The following is a 22,271-nucleotide window of genomic DNA, read 5'->3' as shown; positions in this document are numbered from 1 at the left end:
CAGGTCCTAACACTGGCCCTAACACTGGCCCTTCAGAGAGACAGGTTCTAACACTGGCCCCTCAGAGAGACAGGCCTAACACTGGCCCCTCAGAGAGACAGGTCCTAACCCAGGCCCTTCAGAGAGACAGGTCCTAACCCAGGCCCTAACACTGGCCCTTCAGAGAGACAGGTTCTAACACTGGCACCTCAGAGAGACAGGTCCTAACACTGGCCCCTCAGAGAGACAGGTCCTAACCCAGGCCCTAACACTGGCCCCTCAGAGAGACAGGTTCTAACACTGGCCCCTCAGAGAGACAGGTCCTAACCCAGGCCCTAACACTGGCCCCTCAGAGAGACAGGTTCTAACACTGGCCCCTCAGAGAGACAGGTCCTAACCCAGGCCCTAACACTGGCCCTTCAGAGAGACAGGTTCTAACACTGGCCCCTCAGAGAGACAGGTCCTAACACTGGCCCCTCAGAGAGACAGGTCCTAACACTGGCCCCTCAGAGAGACAGGTCCTAACCCAGGCCCTAACACTGGCCCCTCAGAGAGACAGGTTCTAACACTGGCCCCTCAGAGAGACAGGTCCTAACCCAGGCCCTAACACTGGCCCCTCAGAGAGACAGGCCCTAACACTGGCCCCTCAGAGAGACAGGCCCTAACACTGGCCCCTCAGAGAGACAGGCCCTAACACTGGCCCCAACCATTTCTAAACCATGGGCATGTTCAGGAGGATATAAAGTTACAGAACATTCAGATAGAAATATATAATGTAGAACATATATGATTGTCTGTCAGATGGAATAGGGGGGGGGATTAGGTGTCAGCTCTATTCACACTATTTATATCTGAAACATTCACATCACTGCATCACTGAATAAACCCCAGGCCTGCTGTTTACTCCTCTGTGATGCTGTGCTCCCACGTCACCTTGGCCTGCTCTCTACTCCTCTGTGATGCCGTGCTCCCACGTCACCTTGGCCTGCTCTCTACTCCTCTGTGATGCCGTGCTCCCACGTCACCTTGGCCTGCTCTCTACTCCTCTGTGATGCCGTGCTCCCACGTCACCTTGGCCTGCTCTCTACTCCTCTGTGATGCCGTGCTCCCACGTCACCTTGGCCTGCTGTTTACTCCTCTGTGATGCCGTGCTCCCACGTCACCTTGGCCTGCTCTTCCTTAGAGGTGATGAGAGGCTGAGAGATCTTGCGTGGCGTGGGTCTGGGCACGGCGGGAATGACCCCTTCCTCAGGGATACACCCGTCTCTCAGGTAGGGCTTGGGGGGCAGGGCGGGCGGGGGCTCCTGGTGGTAGTGGGGCAGGTTCTGGATGTTTAGGGCGCGGGCCTCTGGGAGGACGGGGATAATAGGGGTGATGACCGGGGTGACCCACCCAGGGGCGGAGTGGCTACGGCAGGGAGGGGGCTTGGAGCCATCCAGGACCTCTGGCTCGGAGACGCTGTATCGGACAGGCAGGTAGGGACTAGAGGGGGAGTCCATTCCCAGGTCTTCTCCGTCTATGGCCCAGATAGAGTGCACCGTGCTGGGGGTGATGGAGACAGAGTCCAGGGTGCCTGCTGGGTGTCTGCTGGTAGTTCCAGAGGGCTCGGTGGAGCAGGACTGGCCCAACAAGTTGCTCTCACTCAAGGAAGAGACGCCGGAGGAGGCGCTGCCAGAGAGGGTGGAGTTACTGCCATCCAGGCCGGACTGGGGACTGGTGGGCGAGGCAGGTATAGGGTGCAGGGGTGACTGTTGGAGGGAAACAAGCGGTACAATGGGTTATTCTCATAGATAAGCGGGACAATGGGTTATTCTCATAGATAAGCGGGACAATGGGTTATTCTCAGATAAGCGGGACAATGGGTTATTCTCATAGATAAGCGGGACAATGGGTTATTCTCATAGATAAGCGGTACAATGGGTTATTCTCATAGATAAGCGGTACAATGGGTTATTCTCATAGATAAGCGGTACAATGGGTTATTCTCATAGATAAGCGGGACAATGGGTTATTCTCATAGATAAGCGGTACAAAAGAGGCGTTAAAAACAAAAATAAAACGATTATGAACAGATATAAATCAAATACACGTCAAACTGCAAAACAAATATTATAAAAACACAGTTATTCATTACAATACATATACTTATAAACCGACAAAAACACACAGTAAAAAATACGCCTCTTTGCGATACGCGATACGCTACAACCAAGTGCTCTTTTAGCCATGCACGCGCATTGATACTGAAGGACTGAGATACTAGACGGAGACATGCACAGAACAGATCAGACCAGGAAGGATGGTAGGCTACTCTAGCCCAGGGCGGGTCACGGAGGGTACCTTTCGTAAAGAGGAGCGCGCAGGGAGAGCTGGAGGGAGGTCGCTGTTCTGGTGGTGGAAAGCATCAAAGTGCATGGAGAAGTGTCCTATAGAGGAAGAGACACAGCAGGACAAGAACAAAATGGGTTGGTTGGAGAAACACACAGAACTAAACCAGGGAGCGAGAAGGAGAAGAGGGAGAGAGATGAGGGAGGGAGAAGTAGAGAGAGAGAGATGAGGGAGGGAGAAAGAGAGAGAAGTAGAAAGAGAGATACATAGACACAGAGAGGGGGAGCGAGAGAGCGAGAGAGATGTGAAGAAGGATAAACAGGTCTCTACACTAGGCTACATAAGTCATTCTAGTTGAGAGGCAGGTTGGGGTAGATTGGGGCGGCAGGTAGCCTAGTGGTTAGAGCGTTGGGGTGGAGGGGATGAGGTAAGATCAGGGGTGTGGTGGAGGGGGGTAAACACTGTGCCGTTGCCATACCTTTCGATTTTGTGCATAGCATTCACACCACAGGTGTCCAACTCATTCCATGGAGGGCAGTGTGTCTGCTGGTTTGGTTATTTCCCTTCTATTTATGGGGCCTTCCATGGAATGAGTTGGACACCTGTGGTATACACACTAATTATGCTAGCTAATTGACTTGCTGCTCGTCATCAGTGTTTACCCACCTTTCTGAACCACTATATCCCTGGATAGGATGACACAGGACTGGCCCTTTACAACATAGAAACACAGTGAGAAAGGAGAGCTACAATCACACACAGATCACTGGTGGACGGAAGTTGAAGGATTCCTGGGGGATCTATTGGAATCAGAAGCTCCCATGAAACTTCAGAAAAACTACAACAAACTGCATAAAAACTACAACAAACTGCATAAAAACTACAACAAACTTCAGAAAAACTACAACAAACTTCAGAAAAACTACAACAAACTGCATAAAAACTACAACAAAATTCAGAAAAACTACAACAAACTTCAGAAAAACTACAACAATCTTCAGAAAAACTACAACAAACTTCAGAAAAACTACAACAAAATTCAGAAAAACTACAACAAACTTCAGAAAACTACAACAAACTTCAGAAAAACTACAACAAACTTCAGAAAAACTACAACAAACTGCATAAAAACTACAACAAAATTTAGAAAAACTACAACAAACTTCAGAAAAACTACAACAAAATTCAGAAAAACTACAACAAACTTCATAAAAACTACAACAAAATTCAGAAAAACTACAACAAACTTCAGAAAAACTACAACAAACTTCAGAAAAACTACAACAAACTGCATAAAAACTACAACAAAATTCAGGAAAACTACAACAAACTTCAGAAAAACTACAACAATCTTCAGAAAAACTACAACAAAATTCAGAAAAACTACAACAAACTTCAGAAATGCCACTGGCATTAAACAAAGCATGTGTGTCCATGTATGCTGATGATTCAACCATATACGCATCAATAACTACAGCTAATGAAGTCACTGAAACCCTTAACAAAGAGTTGCAGTCTGTTTTGGAATGGGTGGCCAGTCATAAACTGGTCCTGAACATCTCTAAAACTAAGAGCATTGTATTTGGTACAAATCATTCCTTAAGTGCTAGCCCTCAGCTGAATCTGGTAATGAATGGTGTGGCTGTTGAACAAGTTGAGAAGACTAAATTACTTGGAGTTACCTTAGATTGTAAACTGTCATGGTTAAAACATATTGATACAACAGTAGCTAAGATGGGGAGAAGTCTGTCCATAATAAAGCGCTGCTGTACCTTCTTAACAGCACTATCAACAAGGCAGGTCCTACAGGCCCTAGTTTTGTCTCACCTGGACTACTGTTCAGTCGTGTGGTCAGGTGCCACAAAAAGGGACTTAGGAAAATTGCAATTGGATCAGAAATGGGCAGCACGGCTGGCCCTTGGATGTACACAGAGAGCAAACATTAATATTCATGTCAATCTCTCATGGCTCAAAGTGGAGGAGAGACTGACTTCATCACTACTTGCATTTATGAGAGGTATTGACATGTTTAACTACTAACACACAGCACAGAGACACAAGCATACCCCACAAGACATATCACAAGAGGTCTCTTCACAGTCCCCAAGTCCAGAACAGACTTTGGGAGGAGCACAGTACTACATAGAGCCATGACTACATGGAACTCTATTCCACATCAGGTAACTGATGCAAACGGTAGAATCAGATTTGAAAAAAATATAAAAATACATCTTATGGAACAGAGGGGACTGTGAAGGAACACAATCATAGGCACAAACACATGCATACGCACACACACACATGATAGCATACGCACTATACACACACACATACACATGGATTTAGTACTGTAGATATGTGGTAGTGGTGGAGTAGGGGCCTTAGGGCAAACAGTGTGTTGCGAAATCTGTGAATGTACTGTAATGTTTTAAAAATTGTATAAACTGCCTTAATTTTGCTGGACCCCAGGAAGAGTAGCTGCTGCCTTGGCAGGAACTAACAGGGATCCATAATAAATCCCCAGGAAGAGTAGCCGCTGCCTTGGCAGGAACTAACAGGGATCCATAATAAACCCCAGGAAGAGTAGCTGCTGCCTTGGCAGGAGCTAATGGGGATCCATAATAAACCCCAGGAAAAGTAGCTGCTGCCTTGGCAGGAGCTAATGGGGATCCATAATAAACCCCAGGAAGAGTAGCTGCTGCCTTGGCAGGAACCAATGGGGATCCATAATAAACCCCCAGGAAGAGTAGCTGCTGCCTTGGCAGGAACTAATGGGGATCCATAATAAACCCCAGGAAGAGTAGCTGCTGCCTTGGCAGGAACTAATGGGGATCCATAATAAACCCCAGGAAGAGTAGCTGCTACCTTGGCAGGAACTAATGGGGATCCATAATAAACAACCAGGAAGAGTAGCTGCTACCTTGGCAGGAACTAATGGGGATCCATAATAAATACAAATACAATCGTTCACACAAAATACCACAGGACCATATTCCCAAATATCAGCAATAACAGGATTATGGTGGGTATGTACATACAGTGGCTTCTGAAAGTATTCACCACCCTTCACATTTTTCATATTTTGTTGCCTTACAACGTGGAATTAAAATTGTATCATTTGATTTACACAACATGCCTACCACTTTGAAGATGCTAAATATTTTCGGGGGTGAAACAAACAAGAAATAAGACAAAAAAAACAGAAAACTTGAGAATGCATAACTATTCACCCCCCCCCCCCCCAAAGTCAATACTTTGTAGAGCCACCTTTTGCAGCAATTACATCTGCAAGTCTCTTGGGGTATGTCTCTATAAGCTTGGCACATCTAGCCACTGGGATTTTTGCTGCTCCAGCTCCTTCAAGTTGGATGGGTTCCGTTGGTGTACAGTAATCTTTAAGGTATACCACAGATTCTCAATTGGATTGTGGTCTGGGCTTTGACTAGGCCATTCCAAGACATTTAAATGTTTCCCCTTAAACCACTCAAGTGTTTCTTTAGCAGTATGCTTAGGGCCATTGTCCTGCTGGAAGGTGAACCTCCGTTCCAGTCTCAAATCTCTGTAAGACTGAAACAGGTTTCACTCAAGAATTTCCATATATTTAGCGCCATCTATCATTCCTTCAATTCTGACCAGTTTCCCAGGACCTGCCGATGAAAAACATCCCCACAGTGAAGCATGGTGGTGGCAGCATCATGCTGTGGGGATGGTGTTCTCGGGGTGATGAGAGGTGTTGGGTTTGCGCCAGACAGCGTTTTCCTTGATGGCCAAAAAGCTACATTTTTGTCTCATCTGCCCAGAGTACCTACTTCCATATGTTTGGGGAGTCTCCCACATGCCTTTTGGCGAACACCAAACGTGTTTGCTTATTTTTTTCTTTAAGCAATGTTTTTTTTTCTGGCCACTCTTCCATAAAGTTCAGGTCTGGAGTGTACAGCTTAAAGTGGTCCTATGGACAGATACTCCAATCTCCGCTGTGGAGCTTTGCAGCTCCTTCAGGGTTATCTTTGGTCTCTTCGTTGCCTCTCTGATTAATGCCCTCCTTGCCTGGTCCTTGAGTTTTGGTGGGCGGCCCTCTCTTGGCAGGTTTGTTGTCGTGCCATATTCTTTCAATTTTTTAATAATGGATTTAATGGTGCTCCGTGGGATGTTCAAAGTTTCAGATATTTTTTTATAACCCCACCCTGATCTGTACTTCTCCACAGCTTTGTCCCTGACCAGTTTGGAGAGCTACTTGGTCTTCACGTTGCTTGGTGGTGCCCCTTTCTTAGTGGTGTTGCAGAATCTGGGGCCTTTCAGAACAGGTGTAAATATACTGAGATCATGTGACAGATCATGTGACACTTAGATTGCACACAGGTGGACTTTATTTAACTAATTATGTGACTTATGAAGGTAATTGGTTGCACCAGATCTAATTTAGGGGCTTCAAAGCAAAGAGGGTGAATACATATACACATACCACCTCTGTTCTAAATTTTTTTATTTATTTTTTAAAACAAGTTATTTTTTTCATTTCACTTTGTGTATGTCCATTACATGAAATCCAAATAAAATGTCATTTAAATTACAGGTTGTAATGCAACAACATAGGAAAAACATACTGTTAGGTGACCTAAACTGGGATACGCATAACACCCCGGCCGTCCTGCAATCTAAGCTAGATGCCCTTAATCTCACACAAATGAAGGAACCTACCAGGTACAACCCTACATCTGTAAACACGGGTAACCTCATAGATATCATCCTAACCAACCTTCCCTCCAAATACACCTCCGCTGTCTTCAACCAGGATCTCAGCGATCACTGCCTCAATGCCTGCGTCCGTAATGGATCCGCGGTCAAAAAAACGCTCATCACTGTGAAACGCTCCCTAAAACACTTCAGCGAGCAGGCCTTTCTAATTGACCTGGCCCGGGTATCCTGGAAGGATATTGACCTCATCCCGTCAGCAGAGGATGCCTGGTTGTTCTTTAAAAATGCTTTCCTCACCATCTTAAATAAGCATGCCCCATTCAAAAAATGTAGAACTAAGAACAGATATAGCCCTTGGTTCACTCCAGCCCTTGACCAGCAAAAAAACATCCTGTGGCGTACTGCATTAGCATCGAATAGCCCCTGCAATATGCACATTTTCAGGGAAGATAGGAACCAATATACACAGTCAGTTAGGAAAGCAAAGACTAGCTTTTTCAAAGAGAAATTTGCATCCTGTAGCACAAACTCCAAAAGGTTTTGGGACACTGTAAAGTCCATGGAGAATAAGAGCACCTCCTCCCAGCTGCCCACTGCTCTGAGGCTGGGAAACACTGTCACCACTGATAAATCTACAATAATCGAGAATTTCAATATTAATTTTTCTACGGCTGGCCATGCTTTCCACCAAGCCACCCCTACCCTGGCCAACAGCTCTGCACCCCCCACAGCAACTTGCCTAAGCCTCCCTCATTTCTCCTTCACCCAAATCCAGATAGCTGATGTTCTGAAAGAGCTGCAAAATCTGGACCCCTACAAATCAGCTGGGCTAGACAATCTGGACCCTCTCTTTCTAAAATTATCAGCCGAAATTGTTGCAACCCCTATTACTAGCCTGTTCAACCTCTCTTTCGTATTGTCTGAGATCCATAAAGATTGGAAATCTGCCGCGGTCATCCCTCTCTTCAAAGGGGGAGACACTCTAGACCCAAACTGTTACAGACCTATATCTATCCTGCCCTGCCTTTCTAAAGTCTTCGAAAGCCAAGTTAACAAACAGATCACCGACCATTTCGAATCCCACCGTATCTTCTCCGCTATGCAATCTGGTTTCCGACTTGGTCATGAGTGCACCTCAGCCACGCTCATGGTCCTAAAACCAAATGCATGCTCTTCAACCGATTGCTGCCCGCACCCGCCCGCCTGACTAGCATCACTACTCTGGATGGTTCTGACTTAGAATATGTGGACAACTACAAATACCTAGGTGTCTGGTTAGACTGTAAACTCCTTCCAGACTCACATTAAGCATCTCTAATCCAAAGTTAAATCTAGAATTGGCTTCCTATTTCACAACAAAGCCTCCTTCACTTATGCTGCTAAACATATCCTTGCAAACTGACTATCCTACCGATCCTTGACTTCGGCGATGTCATTTAAAAAATAGCCTCCAACACTCTACTCAGCAAATTGGATGCAGTCTATCACAGTGCCATCTGTTTTGTCACCAAAGCCCCATATACTACCCACCATTGCGACCTGTATGCTCTCGTTGGCTGGCCCTCGCTTCATATTTGTCGCTGGCTCCAGGTCATCTATAAGTCTTTGCTAGGTAAAGCCCCGCCTTATGTCAGCTCACTGGTCACCATAGCAACACCCACCCGTAGAATGCGCTCCAGCAGGTATATTTCACTGGTCATCCCCAAAGCCAACTCCTCCTTTGGCCGCCTTTCTTTCCAGTTCTCTGCTGCCAATGACTGAAGCTGGAGACTTATATCTCCCTCACTAACTTTAAGCATCAGCTGTCAGAGCAGCTTACCGATCATTGCATCTGTACATAGCCCATCTGTAAATAGCACACCCAACTACCTCATCCCCATATTGTTATTTATTTCTGCTCTTTTGCACCCCAGTATCTCTACTTGCACATCATCATCTGAACATCTATCACTCCAGTATTAATGCTAAATTGTAATTATTTCGCCTTTAGGGCCTATTTATTGCCTTACCTCCCTACTCTTCTACATTTTCAAACACTGTACATATATGTTTCTATTGTGTTATTGACTGTACATTTGTTTATGTGTAACTCTGTGTAGTTGTTTGTGTCGCACTGCTTTGCTTTATCTTGACCAGGTCGCAGTTGTAAATGAGAACTTGTTCTTAATAACTGGCCTACCTGGTTAAATAAAGGTGAAATAAAAAAAATAAAAATAAACGACCAGGAGGATGAATACTTTTGCAAGGCACTGTAGGTGGTCTTGAATAAAGCCATTAAAGAAGCTGGGAGCAGCATATGCTTTGTGCCAGCTCTCTTTCTTGATTGTTTTAACCAGCAGAAAAGGTGAAGATTGTAGTGTGGCATTCGTGTATAAAGGGTCTTACCATGGGGAAGGCTACGGGGCGGGACTGGGGGAGCCGTCACACTCCCAACGTGGGCGGACAAGAACGGCAACGCCTCTCTGGTACCACTGTTCAGACTCCAGGAGCTGGGGGTGGTCAGGACTGGAGAGGAGACACAGATAATATTACAACTTCACTCTACTGTCCACCCTAACCCTGAGCTGCTGAGGGTGGTCAGGACTGGAGAGGAGACACAGATAATATTACAACTTCACTCTACTGTCCACTCTAACCCTGAGCTGCTGAGGGTGGTCAGGACTGGAGAGGAGACACAGATAATATTACAACTTCACTCTACTGTCCACTCTAACCCTGAGCTGCTGAGGGTGGTCAGGACTGTAGAAGAGAGACAGATAATATTACAACTTCACTCTACTGTCCACTCTAACCCTGAGCTGCTGAGGGTGGTCAGGACTGGAGAGGAGACACAGATAATATTACAACTTCACTCTACTGTCCACTCTAACCCTGAGCTGCTGAGGGTGGTCAGGACTGTAGAGGAGACACAGATAATATTACAACTTCACTCTACTGTTCACCCTAACCCTGAGCTGCTGGGGGTGGTCAGGACTGGAGAGGAGACACAGATAATATTACAACTTCACTCTACTGTTCACCCTAACCCTGAGCTGCTGGGGGTGGTCAGGACTGTAGAGGAGAGACAGATAATATTACAACTTCACTCTACTGTTCACCCTAACCCTGAGCTGCTGGGGGTGGTCAGGACTGGAGAGGAGACACAGATAATATTACAACTTCACTCTACTGTTCACCCTAACCCTGAGCTGCTGAGGGTGGTCAGGACTGGAGAGGAGAGACAGATAATATTACAACTTCACTCTACTGTTCACCCTAACCCTGAGCTGCTGAGGGTGGTCAGGACTGCAGTATTCTCTAGTGGACAGACGCAGATAACATAATTGATATCGTAGTGTCTGTCAACAGACTGTGGGTTAACATAACTGATATCGTAGCGTCTGTCAACAGACTGTGGGATAACATAACTGATATCGTAGTGTCTGTCAACAGACTGTGGGTTAACATAACTGATATCGTAGCGTCTGTCAACAGACTGTGGGATAACATAACTGATATCGTAGTGTCTGTCAACAGACTGTGGGATAACATAACTGATATCGTAGTGTCTGTCAACAGACTGTGGGTTAACATAACTGATATCGTAGCGTCTGTCAACAGACTGTGTGTTAACATAACTGATATCGTAGCGTCTGTCAACAGACTGTGGGTTAACATAACTGATATCGTAGCGTCTGTCAACAGACTGTGGGTTAACATAACTGATATCGTAGCGTCTGTCAACAGACTGTGGGATAACATAACTGATATCGTAGCGTCTGTCAACAGACTGTGGGATAACATAACTGATATCGTAGTGTCTGTCAACAGACTGTGGGATAACATAACTGATATCGTAGCGTCTGTCAACAGACTGTGGGTTAACATAACTGATATCGTAGTGTCTGTCAACAGACTGTGGGTTAACATAACTGATATCGTAGCGTCTGTCAACAGACTGTGGGATAACATAACTGATATCGTAGCGTCTGTCAACAGACTGTGGGTTAACATAACTGATATCGTAGCGTCTGTCAACAGACTGTGGGATAACATAACTGATATCGTAGTGTCTGTCAACAGACTGTGGGTTAACATAACTGATATCGTAGCGTCTGTCAACAGACTGTGGGATAACATAACTGATATCGTAGTGTCTGTCAACAGACTGTGGGATAACATAACTGATATCGTAGTGTCTGTCAACAGACTGTGGGTTAACATAACTGATATCGTAGCGTCTGTCAACAGACTGTGTGTTAACATAACTGATATCGTAGCGTCTGTCAACAGACTGTGGGTTAACATAACTGATATCGTAGCGTCTGTCAACAGACTGTGGGTTAACATAACTGATATCGTAGCGTCTGTCAACAGACTGTGGGATAACATAACTGATATCGTAGTGTCTGTCAACAGACTGTGGGATAACATAACTGATATCGTAGTGTCTGTCAACAGACTGTGGGATAACATAACTGATATCGTAGCGTCTGTCAACAGACTGTGGGATAACATAACTGATATCGTAGTGTCTGTCAACAGACTGTGGGATAACATAACTGATATCGTAGTGTCTGTCAACAGACTGTGGGTTAACATAACTGATATCGTAGCGTCTGTCAACAGACTGTGTGTTAACATAACTGATATCGTAGCGTCTGTCAACAGACTGTGGGTTAACATAACTGATATCGTAGCGTCTGTCAACAGACTGTGGGTTAACATAACTGATATCGTAGCGTCTGTCAACAGACTGTGGGATAACATAACTGATATCGTAGTGTCTGTCAACAGACTGTGGGATAACATAACTGATATCGTAGTGTCTGTCAACAGACTGTGGGATAACATAACTGATATCGTAGCGTCTGTCAACAGACTGTGGGATAACATAACTGATATCGTAGTGTCTGTCAACAGACTGTGGGTTAACATAACTGATATCGTAGTGTCTGTCAACAGACTGTGGGATAACATAACTGATATCGTAGCGTCTGTCAACAGACTGTGGGTTGCGCCGACTAACGAGGAACTTTGTTTCCGGTGCACAGATCATTTGGACAAATCATGATGTGTTCGCATATTGTGGAGGAGACATTTGGCACATAGACTTTCCCCTAACTTGAAGAAAAAAAAGAAGCCGGGTGTGTAACGCTCGTCGTTAGGTGGAAGAGAGGAGGACCAAAGCGCAGCGTGGTATGTTTCCATATTTATTGGAATACTTAACAACACGAACAAAACAATAAACAGAAAATGAAACTAACGACTCTACAGACCTGAACATGTGAACATAGAGACAATGAACGCAACGAACAGGAACAATCACCCACAAACAAACAGTGAGAACAGCCTACCTAAATATGGTTCCCAATCAGAGGAAACGTAAAACACCTGCCCCTGATTGAGAACCATATCAGGCTAGGTGACAACCCTAAACCAAACATAGAAACACATAACATAGAATGCCCACCCAGCTCACGTCCTGACCAAATAAACAAGACTAAATAAAGGAAATAAGGTCAGGAACGTGACAGGGTGGAGCTACAGCCCAGCTTCTGCTTCTCGTTTGTTTTCTAACAAGTTCCCCTCAGAACTTCATCATCTAATTAATTAACCCTGAATCATCACTAATCATCAGCGTCTGATGCAATATTTTTAGTTCTGTGTTGATCTGACTGCAGTGGAGAGACAGGTTGTATTGACACAATATCATCATTACAATAAATAAAAAAATCACCATCAAAACTCTTCATCATCTTCATCATCGTCATCATTAAAATCAACAATATGATCATCCTTTTGTTAACATTGAAGGCATTTACAGCGATGTTAGTAATATTAATGTATTAAAAACATAAAGAGAGTCGTACAATCTCTATATAAACTCCCAGTAATTAGTAAATTAATAAATTACTGGGAGTTTATTATATAGGGTGTGTGTGACGAGATTTTTATAGCTTGAAGTTTATTCGCCGTTACTCAGCACCTCTACATAAAATTATTTTCTCCGGGTGTGCGCCAGCTCATGTTTTCTTTTATATTCATGAGCCAATGTCCTGTAATGGTGGCGTTAGTAATGTATTTCATTTTTCATAATTTTTGGGGGGTTGTTAATATGTATCATTAATGTTGTTTATGTTGACTTACAGGGTTGACCAATAACACACCAGTACCACACATAGATGAAGGAGAGAAATGTTCAAGAGTTGGTTATCACCTTCTATAAACTCTGTTCAAGAGTTGGTTATCACCTATAAACTCTGTTCAAGAGTTGGTTATCACCTATAAACTCTGTTCAAGAGTTGGTTATCACCTATAAACTCTGTTCAAGAGTTGGTTATCACCTATAAACTCTGTTCAAGAGTTGGTTATCACCTATAAACTCTGAATAACAGTTGGTTATCACCTTCTATAAACTCGGAATAAGAGTTGGTTATCACCTCCTATAAAGAGTTGGTTATCACCTCCTATAAAGAGTTGGTTATCACCTTCTATAAACTCTGAATAAGAGTTGGTTATCACCTTCTATAAACTCTGTATAAGAGTTGGTTATCACCTTCTATAAAGAGTTGGTTATCACCTCCTATAAAGAGTTGGTTATCACCTATAAACTCTGAATAACAGTTGGTTATCACCTTCTATAAACTCTGAATAACAGTTGGTTATCACCTTCTATAAACTCGGAATAAGAGTTGGTTATCACCTCCTATAAAGAGTTGGTTATCACCTTCTATTAAGAGTTGGTTATCACCTCCTATAAAGAGTTGGTTATCACCTCCTATAAAGAGTTGGTTATCACCTTCTATAAACTCTGAATAAGAGTTGGTTATCACCTTCTATAAACTCTGAATAAGAGTTGGTTATCACCTTCTATAAACTCTGTATAAGAGTTGGTTATCACCTTCTATTAAGAGTTGGTTATCACCTCCTATAAAGAGTTGGTTATCACCTCCTATAAAGAGTTGGTTATCACCTTCTATAAACTCTGAATAAGAGTTGGTTATCACCTTCTATAAACTCTGTATAAGAGTTGGTTATCACCTTCTATAAAGAGTTGGTTATCACCTCCTATAAAGAGTTGGTTATCACCTATAAACTCTGAATAACAGTTGGTTATCACCTCCTATAAAGAGTTGGTTATCACCTATAAACTCTGAATAACAGTTGGTTATCACCTTCTATAAACTCGGAATAAGAGTTGGTTATCACCTTCTATAAACTCGGAATAAGAGTTGGTTATCACCTTCTATAAACTCGGAATAAGAGTTGGTTATCACCTCCTATAAAGAGTTGGTTATCACCTCCTATAAAGAGTTGGTTATCACCTCCTATAAAGAGTTGGTTATCACCTCCTATAAAGAGTTGGTTATCACCTCCTATAAAGAGTTGGTTATCACCTTCTATAAACTCTGAATAAGAGTTGGTTATCACCTTCTATAAACTCTGTATAAGAGTTGGTTATCACCTTCTATAAACTCTGAATAAGAGTTGGTTATCACCTCCTATAAACTCTGAATAAGAGTTGGTTATCACCTTCTATAAACTCTGTATAAGAGTTGGTTATCACCTTCTATTAAGAGTTGGTTATCACCTCCTATAAAGAGTTGGTTATCACCTCCTATAAAGAGTTGGTTATCACCTTCTATAAACTCTGTATAAGAGTTGGTTATCACCTCCTATAAACTCTGAATAAGAGTTGGTTATCACCTTCTATAAACTGTGTTCAAGAGTTGGTTATCACCTTCTATAAACTCTGAATAAGAGTTGGTTATCACCTTCTATAAACTCTGTATAAGAGTTGGTTATCACCTCCTATAAACTCTGTATAAGAGTTGGTTATCACCTTCTATAAACTCTGTATAAGAGTTGGTTATCACCTTCTATAAACTCTGTATAAGAGTTGGTTATCACCTTCTATAAACTCTGTATAAGAGTTGGTTATCACCTTCTATAAACTCTGTATAAGAGTTGGTTATCACCATCTATAAAGTCTGAGGCTTACAAAGGGCTTTAGTCATAGCAACTGGGCTGTTCTCTACAAATGATCCACAGTGGGATATCTACAGGCTGAAGATACCGTGGATGAAACCAGATGAGGTATTAGGAGGTTCTGTGAACTGCGTTGTACCCACTGACTGAATCAACATCATTCCAAGATGGCGTAGCAGTGTAGACGTGTTTGTTCAAGAGTTGGTTATCACCTATAAACTCTGTTCAAGAGTTGGTTATCACCTATAAACTCTGTTCAAGAGTTGGTTATCACCTATAAACTCTGAATAACAGTTGGTTATCACCTTCTATAAACTCGGAATAAGAGTTGGTTATCACCTCCTATAAAGAGTTGGTTATCACCTCCTATAAAGAGTTGGTTATCACCTTCTATAAACTCTGAATAAGAGTTGGTTATCACCTTCTATAAACTCTGTATAAGAGTTGGTTATCACCTTCTATAAAGAGTTGGTTATCACCTCCTATAAAGAGTTGGTTATCACCTATAAACTCTGAATAACAGTTGGTTATCACCTTCTATAAACTCTGAATAACAGTTGGTTATCACCTTCTATAAACTCGGAATAAGAGTTGGTTATCACCTCCTATAAAGAGTTGGTTATCACCTTCTATTAAGAGTTGGTTATCACCTCCTATAAAGAGTTGGTTATCACCTCCTATAAAGAGTTGGTTATCACCTTCTATAAACTCTGAATAAGAGTTGGTTATCACCTTCTATAAACTCTGAATAAGAGTTGGTTATCACCTTCTATAAACTCTGTATAAGAGTTGGTTATCACCTTCTATTAAGAGTTGGTTATCACCTCCTATAAAGAGTTGGTTATCACCTCCTATAAAGAGTTGGTTATCACCTTCTATAAACTCTGAATAAGAGTTGGTTATCACCTTCTATAAACTCTGTATAAGAGTTGGTTATCACCTTCTATAAAGAGTTGGTTATCACCTCCTATAAAGAGTTGGTTATCACCTATAAACTCTGAATAACAGTTGGTTATCACCTCCTATAAAGAGTTGGTTATCACCTATAAACTCTGAATAACAGTTGGTTATCACCTTCTATAAACTCGGAATAAGAGTTGGTTATCACCTCCTATAAAGAGTTGGTTATCACCTCCTATAAAGAGTTGGTTATCACCTCCTATAAAGAGTTGGTTATCACCTCCTATAAAGAGTTGGTTATCACCTTCTATAAACTCTGAATAAGAGTTGGTTATCACCTTCTATTAAGAGTTGGTTATCACCTTCTATAAACTCTGAATAAGAGTTGGTTATCACCTTCTATAAACTCTGTATAAGAGTTGGTTATCACCTCCTATAAACTCTGTATAAGAGTTGGTTATCACCTTCTATAAACTCTGTATAAGAGTTGGTTATCACCTTCTATAAACTCTGTATAAGAGTTGGTTATCACCTTCTATAAACTCTGTATAAGAGTTGGTTATCACCTTCTATAAACTCTGTATAAGAGTTGGTTATCACCATCTATAAAGTCTGAGGCTTACAAAGGGCTTTAGTCATAGCAACTGGGCTGTTCTCTACAAATGATCCACAGTGGGATATCTACAGGCTGAAGATACCGTGGATGAAACCAGATGAGGTATTAGGAGGTTCTGTGAACTGCGTTGTACCCACTGACTGAATCAACATCATTCCAAGATGGCGTAGCAGTGTAGACGTGTTTGTTTAGTCCTCTCGTGTACGTTTGTATTTTTCGTATTTCTTGTATATATTTTAACATTTTTTTTCTATCTCTTTTCGATTTTTAATTCGATTATACCTTCCGGTAACCTACCTCACCCAATGTGATACGGAATCGCTATTATTTTTTAACTTTGGAACACATTCAAGAACCCCCAGTAGCTAACCAGCTAATCAGCTACAAGCTAATTTAGCCATTTTTAGCCGCTGCTAGCAGCTTTCACCTTCTGCACAGACACCAGCCCTGTTATTAGCCTGGATATTACTCACCAATTTACCAGCATCGGACTGTCTCTCGACAACAACGCCGGATTCCTGCCGTAATCCCTGAGCCACTACTTCTGATCCTCACAGCTAGCTTGCAGCTAGCGCAGCTAGCGCCACTGCCACGAAGCTAGCACCAGTTAGCAAACACAATTCTACAATCACAACCTCTCTTTCGCCATCGCCATCCGGCTTGGATTCTCTGTCGACACGACCACGTCTGGTCTGCAGACGAATACCCCATCCGCTGTGCCCTCAACCGGCCTCCGTCTGAGCAGACCCCCTCCGTCTGAGCAGACCACCCCCCGGGCTACTAACTATAAACGCCGCGTGCTAGCTTAGTGGTGGCTTCCCTGCTCCATCTACGGCTGCCCCCTGGACACTATGATCACTTGGCTACATAGCTGATGCCTGCCGGACTGTCCATTAATTCACGGTACTCCATTCTGTTTATTTGTGTTTTATCTGTCGGCTCTGTGTTTTAACTCAGGATCTGTGTGTAGTTAATCCGACCCTCTCTGCCTAGTCGTCGCCATTTTTACCTGCTGTTGCTGTGTTAGCTGACTAGCTGCTGTTATCTCACCTGTCGTTTTAGCTAGCTCTCCCAATCAAGACCTGCAATCACTTTATGCCTTACTGTATGTCTCTCTCAAATATCAATATGCCTTGTATACTGTTGTTCAGGCTAGTTATCATTGTTTTGGTTTGCAATGGACCCCGTAGTTCCACTCTCCGTACCTCTGATACCTCCTTTGTCCCACTTCCCACACATGCGGTGACCTCACCCATTGAGACCAGCATGTCCAGAGATACAACCTCTCTTATCATCACCCAGTGCCTGGGCTTGCCTCCGCTGTACCCGTGCCCCACCATACCCCTGTCTGCACATTATGCCCAGAATCTATTCTACCACGCCCATAAATCTGCTTCTTTTATTCCTTGTCCCCAACGCTCTAGGCGACCAGTTTTGATAGCCTTTAGCCGCACCCTCATCCTACTACTCCTCTGTTCCTCGGGTGATGTGGAGGTAAACCCAGGCCCTGCATGTCCCCAGGCACCCTCATTTGTTGACTTCTGTGATCGAAAAAGCCTTGGCCTCATGCATGTCAACATCAGAAGCCTCCTCCCTAAGTTTGTCTTACTCACCGCTTTAGCACACTCTGCCAACCCTGATGTCCTTGCCGTGTCTGAATCCTGGCTTAGGAAGGCCACCAAAAATTCTGAGATTTCCATACCCAACTATAACACTTTCCGTCAAGATAGAACTGCCAAAGGGGGAGGAGTTGCAATCTACTGCAGAGATAGCCTGCAAAGTTCTGTCATACTTTCCAGGTCTATGCCCAAACAGTTCGAACTTCTAATTTTAAAAATTAATCTCTCCAGAAATAAGTCTCTCACTGTTGCCGCCTGCTACCGACCCCCCTCAGCTCCCAGCTGTGCCCTGGACACCATCTGTGAATTGATCGCTCCCCATCTAGCTTCAGAGTTTGTTCTGTTAGGTGACCTAAACTGGGATATGCTTAACACACCGGCAGTCCTACAATCTAAGCTTGATGCCCTCAATCTCACACAAATCATCAAGGAACCCACCAGGTACAACCCTAAATCCGTAAACATGGGCACCCTAATAGACATTATCCTGACCAACTTGCCCTCCAAATACACCTCTACTGTCTTCAATCAAGATCTCAGCGATCACTGCCTCATTGCCTGTATCCGCTACGGGTCCGCGGTCAAACGACCACCCCTCATCACTGTCAAACGCTCCCTAAAACACTTCTGCGAGCAGGCCTTTCTAATCGACCTGGCCCGGGTACCCTGGAAGGATATTGACCTCATCCCGTCAGTTGAGGATGCCTGGTCATTCTTTAAAAGTTACTTCCTCACCATATTAGACAAGCATGCTCCGTTCAAAAAATGCAGAACTAAGAACAGATATAGCCCTTGGTTCACTCCAGACCTGACTGCCCTCGACCAGCACAAAAACATCCTGTGGCGAACTGCAATAGCATCGAAGAGCCCCCGCGATATGCAACTGTTCAGGGAAGTCAGGAACCAATACACGCAGTCAGTCAGGAAAGCAAAGGCCAGCTTTTTCAAGCAGAAATTTGCATCCTGTAGCTCTAACTCCAAAAAGTTCTGGGATACTGTAAAGTCCATGGAGAACAAGAGCACCTCCTCCCAGCTGCCCACTGCACTGAGGCTAGGTAACACGGTCACCACCGATAAATCCGTGATAATCGAAAACTTCAACAAGCATTTCTCAATGGCTGGCCATGCCTTCCTCCTGGCGACTCCAACCTTGGCCAACAGCCCCGCCCCCCCCGCTGCTACTCGCCCAAGCCTCCCCAGCTTCTCCTTTACCCATATCCAGATAGCAGATGTTCTGAAAGAGCTGGAAAACCTGGACCCATACAAATCAGCTGGGCTTGACAATCTGGACCCCCTATTTCTGAAACTGTCCGCCGCCATTGTTGCACCCCCTATTACCAGCCTGTTCAACCTCTCCTTCGTATCATCTGAGATCCCCAAGGATTGGAAAGCTGCCGCGGTCATCCCCCTCTTCAAAGGGGGAGACACCCTGGACCCAAACTGTTACAGACCTATATCCATCCTGCCCTGCCTATCTAAGGTCTTCGAAAGCCAAGTCAACAAACAGATCACTGACCATCTCGAATCCCACCGTACCTTCTCCGCTGTGCAATCCGGTTTCCGAGCCGGTCACGGGTGCACCTCAGCCACGCTCAAGGTACTAAACGATATCATAACCGCCATCGATAAAAGACATTACTGTGCAGCCGTCTTCATCGACCTGGCCAAGGCTTTCGACTCTGTCAATCACCATATTCTTATCGGCAGACTCAGTAGCCTCGGTTTTTCTAATGACTGCCTTGCCTGGTTCACCAACTACTTTGCAGACAGAGTTCAGTGTGTCAAATCGGAGGGCATGTTGTCCGGTCCTCTGGCAGTCTCTATGGGGGTACCACAGGGTTCAATTCTCGGGCCGACTCTTTTCTCTGTATATATCAATGATGTTGCTCTTGCTGCGGGCGATTCCCTGATCCACCTCTACGCAGACGACACCATTCTGTATACTTCTGGCCCTTCCTTGGACACTGTGCTATCTAACCTCCAAACGAGCTTCAATGCCATACAACACTCCTTCCGTGGCCTCCAACTGCTCTTAAACGCTAGTAAAACCAAATGCATGCTTTTCAACCGTTCGCTGCCTGCACCCGCACGCCCGACTAGCATCACCACCTTGGACGGTTCCGACCTAGAATATGTGGACATCTATAAGTACCTACGTGTCTGGCTAGACTGCAAACTCTCCTTCCAGACTCATATCAAACATCTCCAATCCAAAATCAAATCTAGAGTCGGCTTTCTATTTCGCAACAAAGCCTCCTTCACTCACGCCGCCAAACTTACCCTAGTAAAACTGACTATCCTACCGATCCTCGACTTCGGCGATGTCATCTACAAAATAGCTTCCAATACTCAGCAAACTGGATGCAGTTTATCACAGTGCCATCCGTTTTGTTACTAAAGCACCTTATACGACCCACCACTGCGACCTGTATGCCCTAGTCGGCTGGCCCTCGCTACATGTTCGTCGTCAGACCCACTGGCTCCAGGTCATCTACAAGGCTATGCTAGGTAAAGTGCCGCCTTATCTCAGTTCACTGGTCACGATGGCTACACCCACCCGTAGCACGCGCTCCAGCAGGTGTATCTCACTGATCATCCCTAAAGCCAAAACCTCATTTGGACGCCTTTCCTTCCAGTTCTCTGCCGCCTGCGACTGGAACGAATTGCAAAAATCTCTGAAGTTGGAGACTTTTATCTCCCTCAACAACTTTAAACATCTGCTATCCGAGCAGCTAACCGATCGCTGCAGCTGTACATAGTCCATCGGTATATAGCCCACCCAATCTACCTACCTCATCCCCCATACTGCTTTTATTTATTTACTTTTCTGCTCTTTTGCACACCAGTATCTCTTCTTGCACATGATCATCTGATGATTTATCACTCCAGTGTTAATCTGCTAAATTGTAATTATTCGATTTATTGCCTACCTCCTCATGCCTTTTGCACACATTGTATATAGATTCTCTTTTTTTCTACCATGTTATTGACTTGTTTATTGTTTACTCCATGTGTAACTCTGTGTTGTTGTCTGTTCACACTGCTATGCTTTATCTTGGCCAGGTCGCAGTTGCAAATGAGAACTTGTTCTCAACTAGCCTACCTGGTTAAATAAAGGTGAAATAAAATAAATAAATAAATAAATAAAAACAGATAAAGCAGACGGCTGAACAGACAGACTGACAGAAGAGATGGAAGGTGTGTGATGAAGTATTACAGCAGACTGACAGAAGAGATGGAAGGTGTGTGATGAAGTATTACAGCAGACTGACAGAAGAGATGGAAGGTGTGTGATGAAGTATTACAACAGACTCGTGAATTTATACAGATAACTTTTAGTCAACGCAGCAACAAAACTACTTACAGACTATCATTAGAATTACGCAGCGATTTCCATTTTTTTTTAAAGCCAAGTACTGTAACCCTAACGCAACAGACTCCAGGTCAGACTGAAAAGCAATAAGCTGAGGACAGGCAGGACAACAGTACCTTTCTCTGCTACGGACAGGTTAGGGTCGCTACAGGGCTTGCACGGACCAATCACCTGGTGGAACAACGCTCGCTGGAAGTTAGTTGGCTGGAGACACAGAAAAGACACATCAACCAATCAATGAACCAAATCAAAAGGTATTTATAAAGCCCTTTGTTTTGTTTACATCAGCAGTTGTCACAAATTGTTTTTTTTAACAATAATCTGGTCTAAAAAAAGCAAGCAGGAACAGGAAGAACATAAGGACAGGTACCAGACCCAGAGAGGAGGGTCATCCTACTCTGGCTGTACCAGGAAGTACTTCATTACATTCCAATAAGAAGATCTAAAGAGAGAGTGATTGAAGCAGAGTAGAAGAAGTACTGACCTAGGATCTGCCCATATAATCATATTCATTATGATCTAAAAATAAAAAAAGGGGGGAAACTGATCCTAGATCAACACTAATACTCTGAGATTCTTTGTGGATAAGGGCCCAGAGAAGATAGAGATTGAAGCGGAGCGGAGCAGAGTGGGTCAAGCCAACAGTAGCTGTACCTGTCCGTTCTCAGTGATGTTGGGGTACATGGCGGAGCTGGGTCTCTCACGGTGCAGAGGCAGCAGCATCAACATCTCACGGTTGTGTCTGTATTTTTCTGGCAGCGACGGGGAGCCTACCACAGAGGGCAGAGGA

General features: G+C 43.9%; 1 protein-coding gene across 1 annotated transcript in view; it reads right to left on the bottom strand.

Annotated features, from left to right (window-relative positions):
* Nucleotides 1-1,109: 1,109 nt before the first annotated feature.
* Nucleotides 1,110-22,271, bottom strand: part of LOC120036313 (dedicator of cytokinesis protein 3-like) — a 296,634-nt gene continuing 275,472 nt past the window's right edge. The window contains exons 48-51 of the mRNA XM_038982785.1: nt 22,136-22,251; nt 21,598-21,685; nt 2,320-2,405; nt 1,110-1,727 (exon numbers count right to left, since the gene is read on the bottom strand). Coding sequence (XP_038838713.1) covers nt 1,110-1,727; nt 2,320-2,405; nt 21,598-21,685; nt 22,136-22,251 — 908 coding nt within the window. The remainder of the gene's footprint in view (nt 1,728-2,319; nt 2,406-21,597; nt 21,686-22,135; nt 22,252-22,271) is intronic.

Source organism: Salvelinus namaycush, unplaced genomic scaffold, assembly GCF_016432855.1.
Source record: "Salvelinus namaycush isolate Seneca unplaced genomic scaffold, SaNama_1.0 Scaffold13, whole genome shotgun sequence".
Lineage (NCBI taxonomy): Eukaryota > Metazoa > Chordata > Actinopteri > Salmoniformes > Salmonidae > Salvelinus > Salvelinus namaycush.
The sequence above is the reverse complement of the archived record's forward strand: the minus strand, read 5'-3'. Positions and strand labels throughout refer to the sequence as shown.